At 41.2% G+C, this 20,831-nt stretch overlaps 1 protein-coding gene across 1 annotated transcript in view; it reads right to left on the reverse strand.

Moving 5' to 3' along the window:
* Positions 1-610: 610 nt before the first annotated feature.
* LOC145987665 (Krueppel-like factor 6) overlaps positions 611-20,831 on the reverse strand; it is a 757,584-nt gene continuing 737,363 nt past the window's right edge. Inside the window, exon 3 of the mRNA XM_083122189.1 lies at positions 611-1,374. Coding sequence (XP_082978315.1) covers positions 1,199-1,374 — 176 coding nt within the window. The 3' untranslated portion in view covers positions 611-1,198. The remainder of the gene's footprint in view (positions 1,375-20,831) is intronic.

Raw genomic sequence — 20,831 nt, forward strand, 5'->3', positions numbered from 1 at the left:
ACGAAAATGTGACAACAATGCATCAATTTTTTCATAAAATCTTACACAAATTAGCCTTGTACTTGGTCGTTGCATGCGGTTTTGTTTTGTCATTTTTTTCATAAAAACAAAGAGAGAAAAAAATGAAAGTTCGTTTAAGTATTCAAGGTCACTTTCAAAAAACATTACAACTTTCTCCCCCTTTGGTGGTCTAAAAACTCGACATCGAAATGAAAATCACCCTAAAAACATACTTTTTTTTTCCGTATACATATAGACAGGAGCATTTCGAGAATAACGACTGCAAAAATTTCATGAGCACATTTATCACCGAAGCTAAAGTGAATGTCTTCGAGTTGTCACAGAAACATCAGTCTTTATTCCTCATTAACATTCTTGTACTCTTTTCACTGCATTACAAATCTCTCACGGACGAAGATATTATATCATGCAATTTTTTCCCCATACATTTGTTCTTGAGAAAAAAAGTCAAACTTCTACTGGCGCTACTAAACATTTACAAGATGCCCCTTATTGTTGACACAGTTTTGCAGTCTCTTTTATGTTTCTGTCATACTTTCCACACAAGATCTGCCATCCTCAGCCACGCAGGAGAAACCTTACGTCACCACTCCTGAACAATTTATACGAGGGCAGTCCAATATTTGTCGTCACTTACGCTCACGTCTTTATACAACTGCAGCATACGACCAAACCACAGGCATACTAACAATTATACCCGGGGAGAAATTTACAAAAAATTAAACAGCCGACAACATTCATATCTTCAAGATGACATCCACAGTGTCTTTTTTTTATCATCACAAAAATAAAGACAATCAACTTGACAACTACAGAAGCAATTTAAGAAAGGGGTAAAGCACATCTTACTTTCGATGTAGATGCAATAAGCAAGACAATCACATGGATTTTTTGTACGTATTTTTTGACTTGTGTAGTCTTTTACCTCCTGAACGCACGCTAACACCTACGCTAAGAATGATGAGACAATGTCACACGCACGCTCACACATGTATACACGCACTCTCTTCAACGCACACAAAAAAGGAAAAAGTTGATGAATGGGATGAACGCAACATACGTACGGAAGAGGGTGTCTCAATAAGAGGACGAAAATGTTTAAGACTATTGAACAAACTGGCCCCAATAGTTTTCTTTCAGCTTTGGCAGTGAACGTGGAAACAGCGTTTTGTCCCCGTCACACGTGGCGCTTCATATGCAACGCCAGGTGGTCTGACCTTGAGAAGCATCTGTCGCAATGACGGCACTTGAAGGGTTTGGCACCGGTATGTTTTCGATAATGGCGGGTCAACTCATCCGATCTGGCGAAGCGCCATTCACAGCCTTCCCACGAGCACTTGTACGGTTTTTCGCCTGAAAAGACAAGAAAGAAACATCCAATAAGTCACAGCAGAAGAATTAAGAGGCATGTTCACAAAAATAGTATTGATACTAACAAGACAATAAATGCTCACATACATACAATGACGCTAAGAGCAGAAAGCGAAAGAATGCACATTTTTTCCACAATACAATTGAATCAGACCGACGAAAAACTTTGTTACCAACAAGAAACAAATGTCACAGACACAGCACAAGAATCAGCCATGCTGTTCCTCAAAAAGGAAGTTCCATCTGTGTCACTACTATATTCTATAAGCAAACAAAAATCTAGTTTTACGTCTCTGTTGGTAAAAGTGTTGTTCATGTGACCGATCAATAATTTAATCATGGAAAGAAATTTTGTACAAGGAAAATACTACAGAATTCATGGAAAAACCCAATTACTTTCAATTGCATGATCAAACAGTTCTAATATGCAACTATCTTGGGCTTGTAAACCTTGTAATGGGAAGAAGACGCGTTGAAAACTCTGAATCTCAGCATTTCCAAGGTGAGTCATGTGAAAATGAGCCCAGCCTTTCCCTGATTTAGTGCAATAACCTTGTCGCGTTGTCAGGCCAATAGTTACCGACAACTGGAGCGAGTTGGTTTGCACTATGAATTGCATTTTGAACATTGGGCTGCACTGCAATGTACGTTTCAGTAGAGGAACAGCATGGTGTTGCTGCACGACAATGCGCCACCACATACGGCTGCAGAAACGCTGCGGAAGTTAACTGTTGCACTCTCTCTACAACCCGGACCTTACACCTCGTGATTTTCATATTTTTGGTGAGTTGAAGCAGCGAGAGGAGGTCACATTGAATCAACAAGCTAGTCAGTTGGTGAGGCAACTCTCCATTATTTGGTGGTGACAGGCTCACTTTCATTTTACTCTCCCTCGTGCATCAGAGAAACAAGGATAAACAACAAAGAAACGTATTTGGAAGTTGTAAAAGAAGCCCTAAAATTGTATTTCTCAGGTTCAAAATGAAATCTACCAGCGACAGCAGCGCGTAAACTTTTTCCGAGCTTCTGGTATTCGTATTATCGAGAATTTACTGTACATTAGTTCTATTCTGCTGTAATATAATTCGAGTAGCCCGAAGGGCAAGTTGGAAATATTTCTCTGAAACATGGATTAGTTCTCTCTGGGCATAATTCCTCAGTAAACGTTTGATATCTTCTGTAGTTAATTAACGTTGTACACTACAGCTTCCTTGATCAAAGTCACTTTTAACCTGGCGTTACAAATACACGGTATCTATTACACTAAGCCACATGACGGTTCAAACCTGATACTAAGAGTAAACAGACAGACAAAACATTAATCCCTCAGTACTGTTAACTTTCTAACTATTCAACATGTCTAAAACTTTGAATAGAGAAGTCACTTTGAACTCATGCCAGGGGATATCAGTAAAATTACAAATTAGACTTGTAAATGTTCACACATATGAATATAAATCTAAATTTTAATTACTGTTTTATCAAGTAATATGAATCACTCTCCAGAAAAAAATATTAAAAATTAAACTAGTAATGTAAATTTTTATTCAATATATTTACATGTGATTTTAAATCAAGACAGAAACACCCAGAATTTTGGTAGAAGAGGTGGGCCAGTCGATGGTGCGTTCGACTGCCGCGAGGGACACATGGGTCCTATTCGAACCCATCTAATGTGAGGATTTTTTGACTTGTTCCTGTATAAAGGGGCTCTGAGGTTACACCAAACGTCTAACAACCTTCTAGGGTGTAAAGGTGGCAGGAGCGTGGTTCTGATCACATCACTTCCGAAAAAAAATATAACCTCCACATCCTTTGTGTGCTCCCAACGCAAGGTGCAACGCGAAGGGGGGATTTCACCTTCCTTTACTTTCACTCTTATCAGATTTAATCTCAAATTGTTAACCCACATAGTACTCTCATCATAATGGAACGTTTTAGTTCATACGCACGGTTTAGGAATATATTTGGCATTCATGACAAGCAATCCTATACGTATCGTAGTCTTTTCAACCAGAAGGTACAAGTTTGACGATCGTGAGAGATTCTGTGATTAATAAATGTTTTAATGTCAGCACACATTATCAACGCTACACAGAGACGTCAACAAACTGAAAAATATTTGTCTTGGATTACTAAATATAATTTCAAGTAGACGTTAAAGAAATAACAAACGAACAACATTTTTTTAGTTTCTCTGGCCAAATCAGGCCCATTGATTTAGGATGTATACATATTCTATTTAAATTTACCATTTTTTTAAAGCTTGCTTTAGGTTTACACGTACCAGAAATCCTAATATAATCATAGCCGAATTAAATATAGAACAACTTCATTATTGTCCAGAAGTTCCGTGCGAAAATATATTAAAAAGAAGAGGAAAGTGGAATTCCAAATGCACTTTTCAATATCCTTATTATCTAGTAGGCGATTACACGCAAGTAAACTGTGTTGCATGACATTCAGGATAACAAGAATTCATGATCCATAAGTTTTTGTTCTCTCTTTAATGACTTCCTGAACCGTGAGGCAATTTACGTAGAAGAACGCCTAACGGAATCGCTTCGCAAAGGCTCGCAGGCAGGCGGTTGGCTCCCTAATCAAGTTGGCGTATCCTCGCAGCAAACCAATCACCTTCCCCCGGTCATGAACTTCATCCGGAGCAGAAGAGTGGACGAACTCTTGTGTTCTTTGGGAAGAAGACCCCGAGTCAATATCCGAAACCTCAACCTCAGCAACTTTACTGTCATTCCGCCCTCTGGGGGACCATTAATAACAATGTGACGTAACATCCGAAGTTCTGTGTCAGCGGATGACTGGCTGACAGCATCCGGAGCCCAGGGACGACAATCGATCACAAACCATTTCGCAGGATCGCTCTTGCCTGTTTTCCTCCTCCCCCACACCCCCGAACTTGTAGGTGGAAACATTCCCCCTCCCGGAAGATTCCTGTCTTTCGGCGTTCGTCACTTGTTTGTCCGCTGATTGCAATTTGTTCCCAATTTTGTCAGCTGTGGATCGGTGACGGAAGCAAAGAGACGGGTGTTGTGACGGCAGGAGTCGCTGGTTTATTCGATAAAATTTGCTCGAGAATGAGTCATGTACAGCAGGAGTCGCTGGTTTATTCGATAAAGGTTGCTCGAGAATGGATCATCTACAGCAGGAGTCGCTGGTTTATTCCATAAAGGTTGCTCGAGAATGGATCATGTACAGCAGGAGTCGCTGGTATATTCCATAAAGGTTGCTGGAGAATGGATCATGTACAGCAGGAGTCTCTGGTTTATTCCATAAAGGTTGCTCGAGAATGGATCATGTACAGCAGGAGTCTCTGGTTTATTCCATAAAGGTTGCTCGAGAATGGATCATGTACAGCAGGAGTCGCTGGTTTATTCCATAAAGGCTGCTCGAGAATGGATCACGTACAGCAGGAGTCGCTGGTTTATTCCATAAAAGTTGCTCTAGAATGGATCATGTACAGCAGGAGTCGCTGGTTTATTCCATAAAGGCTGCTCGAGAATGGATCACGTACAGCAGGAGTCGCTGGTTTATTCCATAAAGGTTGCTCGAGAATGGATCATGTACAGCAGGAGTCGCTGGTTTATTCCATAAAGGCTGCTCGAGAATGGATCACGTACAGCAGGAGTCGCTGGTTTATTCCATAAAGGTTGCTCGAGAATGGATCATGTACAGCAGGAGTCGCTAGTTTATTCCATAAAGGTTGCTGGAGAATGGATCATGTACAGCAGGAGTCGCTGGTTTATTCCATAAAGGTTGCTCGAGAATGGATCATGTACAGCAGGAGTCGCTGGTTTATTCCATAAAGGTTCCTGGAGAATGGATCATGTACAGCAGGAGTCGCTGGTTTATTCCATAAAGGTTGCTGGAGAATGGATCATGTACAGCAGGAGTCGCTGGTTTATTCCATAAAGGTTGCTCGAGAATGGATCATGTACAGCAGGAGTCGCTGGTTTATTCAATAAAGGTTGCTGGAGAATGGATCATGTACAGCAGGAGTCGCTGGTTTATTCCATAAAGGTTGCTCGAGAATGGATCATGTACAGCAGGAGTCTCTGGTTTATTCCATAAAGGTTGCTCGAGAATGGAACATGTACAGCAGGAGTCGCTGGTATATTCCATAAAGGTTGCTCGAGAATGGATCATGTACAGCAGGAGTCTCTGGTTTATTCCATAAAGGTTGCTCGAGAATGGATCATGTACAGCAGGAGTCGCTGGTATATTCCATAAAGGTTGCTCGAGAATGGATCATGTACAGCAGGAGTCGCTGGTTTATTCCATAAAGGTTGCTCGAGAATGGATCATGTACAGCAGGAGTCTCTGGTTTATTCCATAAAGGTTGCTCGAGAATGGATCATGTACAGCAGGAGTCGCTGGTATTCAATAAGGGTTGCTGGAGAATGGATCATGTACAGCAGGAGTCGCTGGTTTATTCAATAAAGCTTTTCTCGAGAATAGATCATATATAGCACGAATCACTGCTAAATCCGATAAAGGTTTTAGAGAATGGATCATCTCACTGCTGGAAAATTGTATTTTTCTTTCGGCATGCAAGACTCTCATACAATAGCCAGTGAACGTTTCTTGTCTGGCATACAATTCTTCTCCGCATAGTCAAAAAGAAATGTCAATTCAAAGAAATCTTCCAGGTAAACGGCTGCTTTGGAAACTACAAGGAGGAATCAACTGATTTGGAGTATCTATTGATTGGATTGTTACAGAGCCACGACGTGATGTTTATTTGTACTCAAATATTACCAGAGGCATCAACTAATTACAAACTATCACTTTCACCTGTCTCATAAAGCTTCTGTGGTCTCCCCGGTGCTGTAGTGGTAATCGTCGCCTCGTATTCAAGGGGTCCCGGGTTCGATACCGTATGGAGGCCCATATTGGTTCGGATTCTACTGTAGGTCCAGTCCCGGCCTGTACATAAAGTGGACTTAAAACAACAACTCAGCATTAAGATTTTGCTTGAACAAACTGAATCAACATACGAGTATATGTGGTGTGCGTGGGTGTTAACTGCATCCTCCATAGTGTACAAGAGTGCCCTCGGATGGATGTTACTCCCTTACAAATACATCCTGGGTACAGGTCTAGTTCTTCACTGTTTCGTATGAGAATTTGGTAGGGGTACGTATGCAGCAGAACCACGTTCAACTGTATACCATTCTCACTGAGAGTGAAAGCAACTACACTCCCTTTCAGTCTTATCTGCAACAACTACAACAGGCTTGAACCAAAGTTCGAAGGATATGTTCCCTCCCAAAAACCAAACAGTGGCTCTTATCGTGCTAATTAATTAAATTCCTTCATATAAAGCTTAAACAGCTGCCGCTGCCCAACCAGAAGGCAATAAGTGCTGTACACGCCTCCAGAGGGCGAGGGGCGCCTTATTGCGGCATGTTGCTGGAAGTTTTGCGGCTAAGATTTCCTCCAGAAATGGTTTTCCTTGCCCACGCAGGCCCTCGGTATTGCATCGACTGGCAGCCGAGAAAGAACCACATCCCGATCAATTCCGTCCAGAGGGTGCACCCGGTGTCTTGATGCCGGGCCAACTGTCTCAACTTTCCGCACAGCTGATGCTAATAACAGTGTTGCAAACTGACGCAATCAACTTAACGGAAGTGTTGTCTGAGTCGTGAAGCAGCTTCTCTCTCGATGGTTATGTTCAGTGAAATTTCAAAATTTCGACCCGAAACATCTCAAACTGTTACTGAGGTTTTGGGATACTGATGAAAATTTGAAACTGGATGGCAATTACTAGGGCTAGCATTGTCATGACTTAGCATACTTTTTGTAAGGGTGATGGCTTCCCTAAACATATGGAAAATCATATTATGAAGAAACTGATTAAGTTAAGGCGCTTTCTAAGGGCATATTTTGGCATATTTGGCCATTTTTGCGTGATATATCATAACACTATTAAGCCTTGTTTCCATGATTATGAAAAAATAAATATGCTGACCAAGGCAGTAATTTATTTTATTAAAAACATAAACTAAACGTAACGTTTCAACCTTCTAGCAAGGTCTTCTTCAGAGTCTGTATCAAGTACAAAAGTAACAAGATACACAAAACATTACTCCCTCGAGACTATTAGAAAGTTGTTCTGGAACTTTCTAGCAGGTGGCTTTCACTTGTCAACTGTACTTTCACCTAAAAGGCTAAACATATTTACTTCCATATAGAATGTGGTTGGGCTTTATATCTCACGCTCTTTTTCCTTCATTTTCTTCCTTCTCCTCTCCTCTTTCTCTCTTGTCCACTCTTTCTAACACCTTCTTCCATTCTTTGTTTAACTTCAGTCTCCCATTCCAGTTCATTGTGTCTTCTTCATCTTTCTTCTCTATTTCCTTGTCTTCCTTCCATTTTCTCACTAGCATACTCTTCTCCCTTCCTATCTGCTTAGCCTCATCCCACTCTATGTCATGTCCTGTTTCTCTCGTGTGTTTAAATATCGCATTTCTCTCTCTCTTAAGTCGTACATCATCCCTATGTTGTTTCAACCTATCTTTCAGTCTCTTTTTATATCATATTTTGATGAATTTTCGGTCATATTCAGCATGTTCTTGCATTTTCAAGAAATATACAGTCATTTTCGAAGTGGATTCGTTCTTACTCTCATGTTTACTCGAGAGTTTTTTCTTTCTTTTGGACTGTAGCAAAATCTTTCTCTAAATTTTCAAATAAGAATGAAAAAGTATTGATTGCGCATTGCATCTAAAGGCCCATAAAGTGAACTATAAATAGTAGGTATGTGAAAATATCTCAGCATTTAGATATTGATATTTGAAACAGTTCAGTTATAAGAGCATATTTTTCAATTATAGTGCATATTTTGTAACATTTTGGGTCATAAGAGTATATTTTATTTTTACATATTTTGGTGATTTTAGGTCATAAAAATCCTAGTCCTAGCAATTACTATATCTATGCAATTTCAGTAGTCAGTGGCGGCGACTGGGAGCTAAAACTGGGGGGTAGGGGGGGACAAGAACAGTTTACTCTTTCTTGGTAGACAAGGCTTACCTTTTAAAAGACTATATTGTGGGGAGGGGAAAAGTGTCAAAAACCTCCCTGTAATCGCGACCACTGGCAATAGTAGATCAACAAAAGCAAAATTCTTCACCTAAACATGTCCTGTAACTCATAGTTCATTAAAACTAATACAGATAACTCGTGGGCAAGAACTAAAAACAGTATATATCGTTTTCTATGGCGCTAACGCTTAATTTGGATAACTTTAAGTGGAAATTTTGTTTTGGTGGTTTAGATTAAATAATCTTCGGTAAGAACTAGTATCTTTTCACTACATGTCATTAATTTTATTTGGAACAACTTTTACTAAAACGACTAGAAAGCTTAATCTTTACTAACAAACAACTACATAAGTATGGCCAACTATTTCGCAGAACGAGCACTTGCAATTGCCATTTCGTACGAGACGAAGGTGACTGCCAACAAGGATGGGGCAGTGTTACAAAACTTAGGTATATTACCAGTATAATGATTGATTTGGTATCTTTAAGTCGCTTTTCTGCCTTTTTTGGCTAATCGCAACGATGAAAATAAGTGATGAAGGGACACTTAAACACCCATGCTCAGGCCGGAATTTTAACCCAGTACCGCCCTGTGCTAACACCTCTGCCACGAAGTTCGGCTGGCAGTATAATAAGATCTTGGTTTAAATGCCATCTATGTGATGGAACGGAGCTTGAAGGAATCCATCGCTCTTGGGGGTTTTACAGGTGATCTATGTACTGTACTTTTCCAAATCCCAGGATGGAAAAGGGTTGACAGATGCTATCAACAAACCATCCGCTGGCTGGAGAAAAGAAACACTTCATTTTGAGAATCACAAAGCAAAGGAGTTCATATAACGCAAATGTTATTACAGCCACTGCGTAACAAGTACCCTGGATGCTTATGAAAGTCAAGCGAGCTATCCCTCACACTACTCACGTGCGGAAACAGAATGACTATAATTTAAAGGCGGGCTGCGTTACGCAAATAATGGTTCGCATTGCACAAAGTAGACTGAGATAGTTTCCGTAACGTTTTCGTTTGTTCTGAATTTGCAGCTTGGTAGCGAGTCATAACTCCCGAAGCAACAAATCAACAAGCGAGACGATGACGTCGTCTCTTCTCAGCACCATTGGCCAATCTTCTTTCTCACGTTATAGGCCGTTGCTATAGATGTTACGAAAATAATCAGACTCTACATGCTATCTTTAGCTTCTTCGTCAGATCACTTGGTTTTCTGTTCTTCATGAATGCTAGGCTTTGTTTACCTATTACCCATATACGTCAACCAATCAACGGCAAGCAACCTGGAGGTATTTTAACAGATGCCAAACACACTATAACGATTCACACTATATCTGCATAGGTAAAGACATATAGGGGGATGATGAGGGGGGAGGTAGACCCCACACATTCTCGATCTCGGCCAATTTTTGGAGGTGATGTGATCACGCTCCGATTGCCTTCATCTCCATGGTTGCCCCAAGGAACCCATTCATTTGAGGCTGAGTGAAACCCAGAGCCGCTTTATGCAGGGATATTCCGACCTTAGTTCCCTCATCCCGGGAATCGAAAGCGGTTCTCCCGCGTGGCAGTCAGACACGCTATTGACTAGACCACCGCGGCTCTCATAACTTCGGGGGTTAAGGGGTGCTGCTTCCACGTAGTTCACCCAATAGTCAACCTCACTTCCACGTAGTACACCCTGGACTGCATACTAACGAGGCTCTGGCGACTGGCTTCTTGGCCAGTATAATTTTGTTGTTTGTGTTGTCCTGTGTTTTGTCCTTATTTTTGCTGAGTGCTCCATTACAGCCTCAGCTTTTAACGAAAGTCAGAAGATTTTAATATTTTATGCTTTTAGTTATGCAACGTTCGAGTTGTTATGTGTAACGATAAGGGACTGGACCCCGTATAATGTGGCGGGTGCAAAATAGCCTTAGTGCTGACGCACCCAAAATTTTAAATTCAAAAATTCAAAAAAAAAAAATGCTCATAACTTGGGCTAGTTAAATGAAGAGTCTTCAGATTGGCACATAGTAAGAGGTGTAGTTAGGAGAATAAACGATAGGAAAATAATCGTACTTACAGACTACATAGCATACAGTGAAATTGGTGCTTGTAGAATATTATATAATATATCAGTTATACCATTACTTAATAGCAATGTAAAGGGTGTGTCAGAAATATTTTCGGTTTTAAAACTATTGAAAGAATTTTTTTGTATAAATATAAATTTATTACCAAAAGAAAGCTTAAACATTAAATTTTTATGTGTGGAAAAGAGTATTGGATAAATGGTGACCTTTCATGTTTTCGCATTCAATTATTCTTGAAGAGTGGCGCTCAGAAGTTAGATTGGCGAGGATCCTCACTAACAGACTGGCGCACACAGTCAACGTTTCTGTTCGATGTTGATGACCTTGGACGTCCCGGCGGTTTACTCGTCATACTGCTTTCAGTGTTTTCAAACTTTCTCACCCAATATTTAATTACATTTTAGCTTGGGACGTCTCTCATTCCTGCCAGGTTATAATGATGCCGGTACAAACGACGCACAACAACATAAGAATCATTATTTTTATAAAACGCACGAACACAAGAAGCACGTTGCTGCCCCGTGAAGCGTTCCATGGCAACTAAATATTAACAATGTTGCCAAGCGTTTGCGATCTATCTCATTTCTCCGTAATGTGCGAATTGCCCCAGAGAGGGCGGATTCAAAAACGAAAATATTTCTGAGACACCCCTTATATTTCGGTAGAGAGGTATGTAGGATTCGAAACGGACAGGAACTGATAGACAGCTTACAAAAGTACAGTCCCCAGCAATAGAAATGGGACACCTATATCCTGATATACTCGCTTCCCTGCAAAGCGTTATGTGTGTTGCCTAATTTTACGCGGTGGTAGAAGTTGCCATTGAAAATTTGCTATTAGAATCCACTCATCACCGTAGAGTTAGGCAACACAAATAACGCCTTGGAGGGAAGCGAGTATTGCCAGTGAGTGTACATCCACAATTTCAGGTTTGATTCTAAGTCGGGTAGACATCGACAGTATCAACCTTCCGTTCTCTGTGCGGAGAGAGGGCCATACGGCCACTCTGCAGTTTGCAACACTGTTTCTATCTCTGAGCTAATGGGAGCATTTGGCCCTCTGGGGGATCATCCACGGACGTTCTTCCAATTGAGGACGCAACAACTTCCGGCAATTACCGCGACCCCCTCCCCAATTCCCCAGGACACGGACGACTTCAATAACAAGGATATCAGGGAGGACAGAACCCACAAGAAGACAACAGCCACCACAGGGGGAGAGAGCCACACGAGGAAGAGGAAAAAAAAAAAGAAACTTTCCCAGTGTAGCAGAGCGAAGAAATTAACTACGCAGCCAGCCATAAGGGGAGACGTGATGTTCTAAAAGAATCTTCTGATTTGAAAGTGCAGGGTGTTAGAAAAGTAGAACGTCTAATTTGAATTGCGCGCCATTCCTCGTAAGCGGCGGTACTACATACTACCAGAAGGTCTTCAAAAGGGCTGAGTACAATATAACGACGTCGGTAGAATTCAGAAACTTGTATCAAAGCAAGTAACAAGATGGCTAAAGGTAGAAACGTTTGTAATATGTGAAGGGACAGATTAAGATAGATGATGTTCCCACTGCAATATATCCTTTGGCGCGAAATATAAATTGGGCAGATGCCAAATGTCGACGTAACTCAACAATGTCATGATGAGAGCAATGTACTCGATACGTTGGACGATACGGCCGACTCAACCTGGCTGGCAACCAGAGAACACTTGTTCGTATCACGTCACCTGGAAAGCTACAATTCCTACTTACGTACGTGCAGAAATGATGCTTTGAGAAAAGTAACTAACTCTCTAGCATTCATAAAACCAAAGGTTTATGGCTGCAGCAGCACAAGCCTTCCATCTGTCCCTATCGTGGGCAACATTAATCCAATCTTTTCCATCCTTACCAATTGCTTTTACGCCAATCTCAATGTTATCCCTCCATCTTCGTCTTGGTAGTCTTACAGGTCTCTTACCATCAGGTTTCCCAACAAGAATCCTGTAAACTCTTCTTTCCTCTCCCATTCGTGCCCTGTCCATTTACATATTCTTGATGTAATAATTCTAATAATATCTGGACATGAATACAAATGATGTAGTTCCAAATTATGTAAACTTCTCCACTCATCTGTCTCATTATCCCTTTTATTTGATTGAATTTACGAATTGGTGTTGTAAGTCCACTTTATGCACATATAGGCTAATTTGGACTGGACCTACAGCTTAAAGTGGGATTCGAACCATTATGTGCCTCCACCGGGTATCGAACCCGGGACCCCTTCATTACTAGGCAACGACGCTGCCACAGCGCCTTATCCCTTTTAGGTCCAAATATTTTGAGAAAACAACACATAAAACTTTCAATGGGAATTTAAGCTACTTAGAATTCTTAATATAAATCGTGCCTTTGTTACAGTTACGTAAAAACAGTAAAGAAAATGAACACTAGGTCGACGGTAGTGGTTCGTGACTAATTTCGTTCCTGAACGTGCTGCATGATGCAGAAAATTTGGGAACCGATGCTGTACAGATTGAAAATGCTCTTTTGAAAAGAAAAAGGAGAGATGTTGTTTAATTATTGTCGAATTTACAAAAGTTTAGTTGTGGTTAGTTACACAGCAGTGAATTTATTATTTTCCACATATATCCTGACAGGAACCAGAATTACACCGTGTGTGTCAATAAGCCAAAAACGTGCCCTCGCTGTTGTTGACATGGCAACCGCCAAGTCAAAGAACATAACGTGTGCGAAGGTGCGTAACATGTAGATGGAATGGAAGAACACACGCTTCAGATCCTGTGACTAGAAGTGCTGAATCCAAAACTCTAGGACTCTACAAAACGAGTCACAATGCCTGGTACAACAATATGAATTCCATTCAATGTCCTTGTGCATTGCTCCTGGCGCCGTTCCGGAAAAAACATGCTCCTGCTACGCCAAAAGTAAAAACACAAAGCAGTTGCAATTAACAATGGTCATTAACGACCATTTGGGAACTCTTTTCTCTGGCCAGTACAAAGCACGCGCTCACTTAGCCTGGCAACCAGCACCGGGCACAAACAAAACCGAATCTCCAACTCGTTTTCAGAAGAAGGAAAAAAAATGCATATATATTTTGATCTCCCTTTTTTACTTTTTTTCTGCGCAAGTGGGTGACGGGGGAGGGTTACGCAGCAGCACATCACTTTTCCTTTTGCCTAATGGATATTTAAGTGCCTCACTCGTTTCAAGCGAGGTAAACAGTAAAACAAAAAAAAACAAAAGAAATGCGAAACACAATTCTCTCTCGCCATCTGCTGAAACAAGACGGTGAAATACGAGATGCGAAAGTAAACAAAACGATATAAAAGCCAACACACGTGCGGTTAGCAGACCGCATTTGAATTACAAGCAACAACAAAAAAAGGTTAGGTGAAAAACAAGCTGTTTGACCCTCGCTGTGAATAAACTACAGCATATATTTACAGGATGCTTTTTTATCGCCTGCTGCTTTGCATAAAAAGCAGGAGGAAAAACCTCTTTAAAATGTCACTTGATGTTCCCAGAACTCAAGTCTCCACAAAAAATGGCTAAAATACACAGCATCCGTCATTCTGTCTCTTTGGGGTGAGATTATTGGGAACTATCGTAGGAAAAATAAGATAATATAGCTTCCTAAAGGAATGAAATTGTTACAGTGCATGATAAAAGCATGGGGTACCGTCTTGCATAAGATGTACACAGTGGAGTGCCCAGGGAGGGGTGGTGGGTGTTATACCCCCCTTTGGTTCAGCATCTCTAAAAGAAAGAAATGCTTGAAAATATGCAAAATATAGGACAGACTACAAAAACAAAATAAAACGTGTCACCCCACCCTCCTAGTTTCGAAAATCACATGACGACGACACATTTATGCAGAACAGGATTGATTTTTGTTATTCAGCGTAGCCTTTCTGACACATTTGGCTAATCGCGAAAATAAGAATTAGTTATGAAAGCTCACACGAAGTCTATACACACATCCATACCCAGGACGGGGTTCGATCCCGGAAACTAACATACTGATTACCTGGAAGGTTGACATGGTACAGCACCGGCCAAGAACTGGTGCGTGGCAGTTGTTGTTGCACGAGTTGTTACAGAGCAAGCAGCTTTTCAAGCCCTTAAAGGGTAAATTGTTTTTATCTTGCCATACCTGCTCCCCGTGTCAGTTGATGAAGGGATCATGACGTTGAGACTCGAATCCGAGACCTTCAGGAGAGCCGAACCATCGGCGTACTTGAACACCGAGAGACAAGTTTGATTTGATTTGGTTTCAATTTTTGTTATGTAGCCTTGCTGTTCTGCCCCTTTCGGCTAATAGCGACGATGAAGATGAAATATGATGAAACTGATGAAGGAACGATCACAAAGAACAAACAGGCTGGGATTCGAACCCGGGACCCTTGGCGTCGTAGCGCGCTGTGCTAACCTCTACTCCACGAAGACATAAGTTGCTTAAAAAAATGGATTCGACAGCGCGTTACGCTACCCGATAAACCACGGAAGCCAAACGCGTGGGTGTCAACGGACGATAAGAACAAGAAGTTATTTCCCTCAACAGCTCGATCCAAACCGTAGCACAATGAAAAAAGTTTCAGGATCGTACGAATTAACGAAAAATCCCTGAAAAGGGCGAGGGTCACCTTTCACACTACCACTCCGTGGGTGTATCCAGTTTGAACCAGTTATCTAATATCGTGTTTTTATTCCGATTATTTGAGCCAATCCCCGTGGAACGACGCCGTACCCTTTGTACGTCGCTACACGACGCCATCTCACCTTTAACCCGTGTCACTCGACCTCCTTTGTTCCCCCTCCATCCTCTTCTCCCTCGGGCGATCTTCCAGCTACCTGTTTTCTCTGTTTTAGGGAACTCTGTGCCTTCTAACGAGCTCCCTTTAATTAGCCACTCTCTGCAGAGAAGTACTAGCCCTTGGTCATGAAGCAGGCAGACGATCCGTGACGTCATAGCAACTGGTGCGAGAGCCCCTAGGTCCTTCCGACGGTTGCTTGTTCATCATTCCGAGTTCCAAGTTCGGCTTCTCAGTGAAGGAAGGGCCACAATTAGCAAAGTGCCGGCCCTGTTTGTTCGTTAATATTGACAAGTTGAAGCTGGAAATAAGCACCGGTTGTGTACTAATCGTTCTTATCTGTAGAATTTGTCACAAAAAAAGTCAAGACTTCTGAAGAATCATGCGGAACGATTAAAAATGCGAAAAGTTCCTATGAGTTATGCAACCAAACCAACAGTGCCGAAAGGTGGGTTGCAGTATTCTAGGCGTTTTAATGAAAGTTTGATCATTCGTATTCTACGGTAGCCTCTCCTGGCTCTAGGGACGAACATTTTCGAGCGCGCTTTTCAAATGCACAGTCAACGGCAAAGATAATGGTAGGAAAATTGTCCACCACTATTTTAATTACTTTTTAATTCTACATCCCGTGTTGTTGAAACTATGTTGGTTCGAAGCAGGCATTGGTATCTGCTTATTGACGTCATTATTTCAATTCATTGTCATCACAATGTGTAATACAGACCGAATTAAAATGGTGGTGGACAATTCGCCTACTTTTTCTTTCGCCGTTGGGTGTACAATGCTGTACACCCACTGCCCAGTGATATATCCACAATTTACGTTCTGGGGTGGTGTATGTTCGCAAGTGTAAATTTAGAGTCCCAAATATTATAGATTGGGCTTTTGGGAACAATTCTATGGGGTGTTTTGGGGGAGGGTGCTAGGGGTGTGTGGATAAATCACTACACACACACATGCACACACAACTCGTAAAACAAAGACTATGTACCGTAAACAGGTGTGACTTTATTTTTTCTCACAGAATCCCTTTTTGTGGCAAGGAAAATTGCGGTAGCCTGTTCCCAAAAGGAGACAATTATAATATGATTCACATTTTTACCAAAAAATCCTGAGGCCCCTGGCAACAAAACAATTTTGCAGTGCATAATACATTTAAATTATTTTTATGATGAACTATGGGACAATTTTCAAACATATTTACTCTGATTGTAGGTACATAGGAGAGATACACTTGGAATATTTCCATTCACTTCGGCTTAATGTGAGAGTCACAAGGGTTCCTGAAAACTGATTGAGTGAATCCATACATCCATGCAAGATAAGAAAAAACTTCGTCTCTACGACGAATGGTTTGGATCTATGAATTTCTAACAACATGTCCTCGCATTTAAAAAGCTGAAGCTTTTCTGTGTGGCGAAGGTGGTTAGCACAGCGCGCTACGACGCCAAGGGTGTCGGGTTCGATTCCCGACCTGGGCAGTGCTTCAATCATTTTCATCATCACTCATCTTCATCTTCGCGATCAGCGAAAATGGTAGAAAGTCGAAGTAAAATAAACCAAAGCAATCAATGAACCATGTCGATTAGAAAATAAAATCAGCTTTTGACAAACATCCAACACTGATATTGTGTTGTAATAATTTTATTATTGATAACCGATTGAGGTCACAGTGCACACTAAAAGTGCTGCAGAGAGAGTATTTCGCTCGAGCGCCAAATAGTTCCCATGTGCGACGCTAGATAGTGTACAGAATCGACAGCAACTTTGCTCGAGCGAATAATGCTCGAATAGGCAAAACGAGCGGTATACGTTCGAAGACCTTTAGAACACGTATAACCGTAATTTGTCTGTGGCAGTGAACCCTCAAATATGGATTGTGAGGTGAAAAGCGCAATGAAATTGAAACTTAAGTAAACATAGTCAATATCTCAAGTTAAAATGTAGTCTTGTCTATCTTACCAATACAGAGATACATGCAAATGTAACAGATGATTGTGGGCTGAAACTGCCAGGGATATTGCATCGAAAACGCTTGAGCGTGGTGGTCCCATACAGTACTCTAGTGCACACCCTCCCCAGACCGTGAATAATGTATTAGGGCAATTAATATCATTGTGTATTAATGGAGGTACAGTATGAAGATTCTCTTCAAATGAATAAAAACATACCCCAAGTGTTTTTGTCTGGCAAAATGGTATATGCCCCTTTATCGCCATCTTGTCCAGAGTTAAGAGAGCATTTGAAATGTACTTCTGGGCGAGTGCATCTTTTTCCCTCGGGTACCTGCACGGTGGAACTTTTACGTATGCTGTTTACGAGCTCCAGCGGTTGCGTTGTAGGAAACCGCCTTGTTCCGGTCTACGCAACCGCACGCTCGAGCGGACCCCATGACTCGGCGAAACAGCTTAACTTTGCTAAATAGGAGCCTCATTAGAATCGCCAAAACAGAGCCCTCCGTGCAGACCGGCGCATGTTTATTCAATACGCACGGGAAAGGATGGGGTGTTCCCCGGAACAGCCCTATTTGCTCGCATGGGGGAGGGGGGAAGGATGGATGCTTCAAGTACTGAAAAAACTACAGGGAGAAAGGTCCCAATTTACCTGCCCTTTTCGTGTCTATATAAAACTTACAAGAAACTGTGTTCGTTAAAGGAGATACGGTATTTTGCATTTACACGAATAAATACGGAAAATTGCGATCATTTCAATTCCGGTTCTAATTTTAAACTGCAGATTCAGATCTGGTCTCTGTTAACCTGTCTTTGTATAAAGTGGACTTAAAGTTTGCAAAACGTCTTGTATGGTGGAGGGCGCATTGATAAGCGAGATACACACACACACACAGAGAGAGAGAGAGAGAGAGAGAGAGAGAGAGAGAGAGAGAGAGAGAGAGAGAGAGAGAGAGAAAGAGAGATTGTTTATAACTGGATGTTTTGACTATTACCAATACACACACGTACTGACTGGGATAACAGATATCGGAATTATATTGGAATTTGGTACATTTCAACTACATACGTACATGTTTCTCTATACAAACTAAGAACATGAAGGAAACGGGAATTTAATGGATAATAAATAAACATAATTTTAAGCACATATCCAAGTCGTAGAAATACTATAATAGTTCCAGATTGTAGAGGTTTCGTCCTGGATTCCTCCTTTGGCGGAGTGTGCGCAAAATCAATTGATTACATATTATTAGACTATTCGGGAACATTAGTCTTTCTGAAGTAATGTGGAAACAATACACAATCACAAGTTGAGAAAAGTAGCATTTACGAAACAGCAAACGCAGTTAAAAAAAAGTTACGGAAACAAAATTATACGACAGAAGAGAAATCAGTGTAAGTGGACGGCCTAGTACTGGACTAGCAACAGTACACTAAGTTCTACTAGAACAACAATCGTGCCTCCTGGATGGCGTAGTGGTAACATCATCGAGTTGTAATCAAGGGGTCCGGGTACTTGAGATCCCTCTTGAAACTGCAGGTCCAGTCTCGATTAGCCTTCCTGTGCATAAAGTGGACTCGAAAAAGAACTAGAACAATTACCTTCTAATTTCAGTAACCTAAGAGAGACAACTTTCGTCCACCTCCAAGAGAATCTTTCATACAGAGACCAACTCGATCCACTTTCGCCAATTACCTCGATTGTGGCTAATTGCAAAACGATGTCTCCCTTAAACTTGTGAGCATCGGTTAGCAACACTACACCACTGCTTCAATTTAAACGTGGCAACCGGGAACAGAGTGACAGAATAGGTACCGGCTGGGAGAGGAAGCTCTCCTCTTAATCAGCAGCAGCCCTTGACTCTCTCGCCGGACGAGAAGTGGATCTCCCTCTCTCCTCCATGGCAACTTGGCTGCAACTCGAGACTAATTGTCGCAATCTCGCGGAATAGCCTCGAGCCCAGAGCCTTTTGCCTTCAAACGAGCATTTATTAATTCCTACCCACACGTAACGTTTTGCAAAGTTGAAAAAGTTGCTGCGTGCAGTTTTGGGTAACATCCCAAATAAACACAACGCGTCTCCCTCGAGGTACGGAGCGAGACTTTTCTAACGTACCTGGATATTTTCTATCTTGTAACAGGATGCTTTAAGTCCCACACTCGCGCTATTCCGCATCTTTGTAAGTTCTGTGTGTTCTGACGTCGAAAACGCCATCTATGTTGTTTCGTTTATAGTCTTGTACACCGAACGGCAAAATAAATAGTACAGATATTCGTCGTATTAGAACCATAGGAACCTCCAAGAATGAGGTTCTCGGTTTTGTTTTGTCTACATAGCGCTTTTCGAAACACCAATTACGTATCTATTCGTAAGCAAGAACGACCTATTAGGATGCAAGAACGTTGAATGAACTTAATCCTTGAACTACAGTATGTCAGTGTCTCTGCCAAATAACAAATCCAATATTTTCGACTTTTTAATCACATTTCTTGAGCTTTTTTTCGTTTTTCTTAACCCTTATTTATTCGGATCCTACTTAGGTAAATTTAGAAATTAGCAATTAAGAAAATTAATGCTTATTTAATGATAAACCATACCAAAAGGTCAGTTAAGATTAAAACTAAAGCCGTATTTACTAAGAGAACTAGACTTGCTTTATCTGTTAATGCATCTTGAACTGCATTTTGCAGACTAGCGAGGCTGTGGCGTCTGGACTCTCAGCCGGTATAATCTTATGTTGTGCTAGTATTGTTGTCCCTATATGTTTGTGAATGTCCCTTCATCCATCTTATCTATCACTATCCATCCTCATCTTCGCGATTAGCCAAAGGGCAGAAAAGTGAGATAAATTTAACTAAATCAACCAATGAGTCATTGTGATAGCAAAAAGTTTTGACCACAAGTATAATTTCTTGACTTTTTACTTTCTTTACCTACTTCTTGATTTCTTTACTTTTTCTTGGCTTTCATAACTTTCTTGACTGATAGAAACCCTGTGTTTGTCTCGCCTATCGAAAATACTTGTAAAACAAACATAAATCTATTGCTCGATAAGCAATGCCTGTGTTCAAAGCACGCACAGAAGAGCGAGCAGCTAGCATCATAGTGTCAGCTCTGACCTAGCTCGATGGCAAATAAATAGCCTTGTTTTCCCCCAACATTCCGCCAACTATATTGTATATTTTATCCTCATTCATGTAACAGTACATATTTTTTATCGTATTTTTTAATTTGTTTGATTTTATGCTACGTACAATATGCGCCAAAATATACAGTACTGAAACTCACGCATCTCGAACACGTGGTTGCGTTTGTCGACGGGGCATAGCTCCAGCTGCACGTGTTCGCAGTAGTGAAAAGGAAGTTGTGTTGTGCAGTTGTTGTTGGAAATGGGTCTCTCGACGGAGGAAAAAGTATTCATAGTTGAGCATTATTTCCGCTCATACGGAAGCGGTCGTGAAAGTGGACCGAGTTTGAAAAAGGTGACTGGTCTATATGCAACCCAAATGACAATCGTCCACTCCACATG

This window comes from Lepisma saccharinum, chromosome 5 (assembly GCF_977018435.1).
Source record: "Lepisma saccharinum chromosome 5, izLepSacc3.1, whole genome shotgun sequence".
Classification (NCBI taxonomy): domain Eukaryota; kingdom Metazoa; phylum Arthropoda; class Insecta; order Zygentoma; family Lepismatidae; genus Lepisma; species Lepisma saccharinum.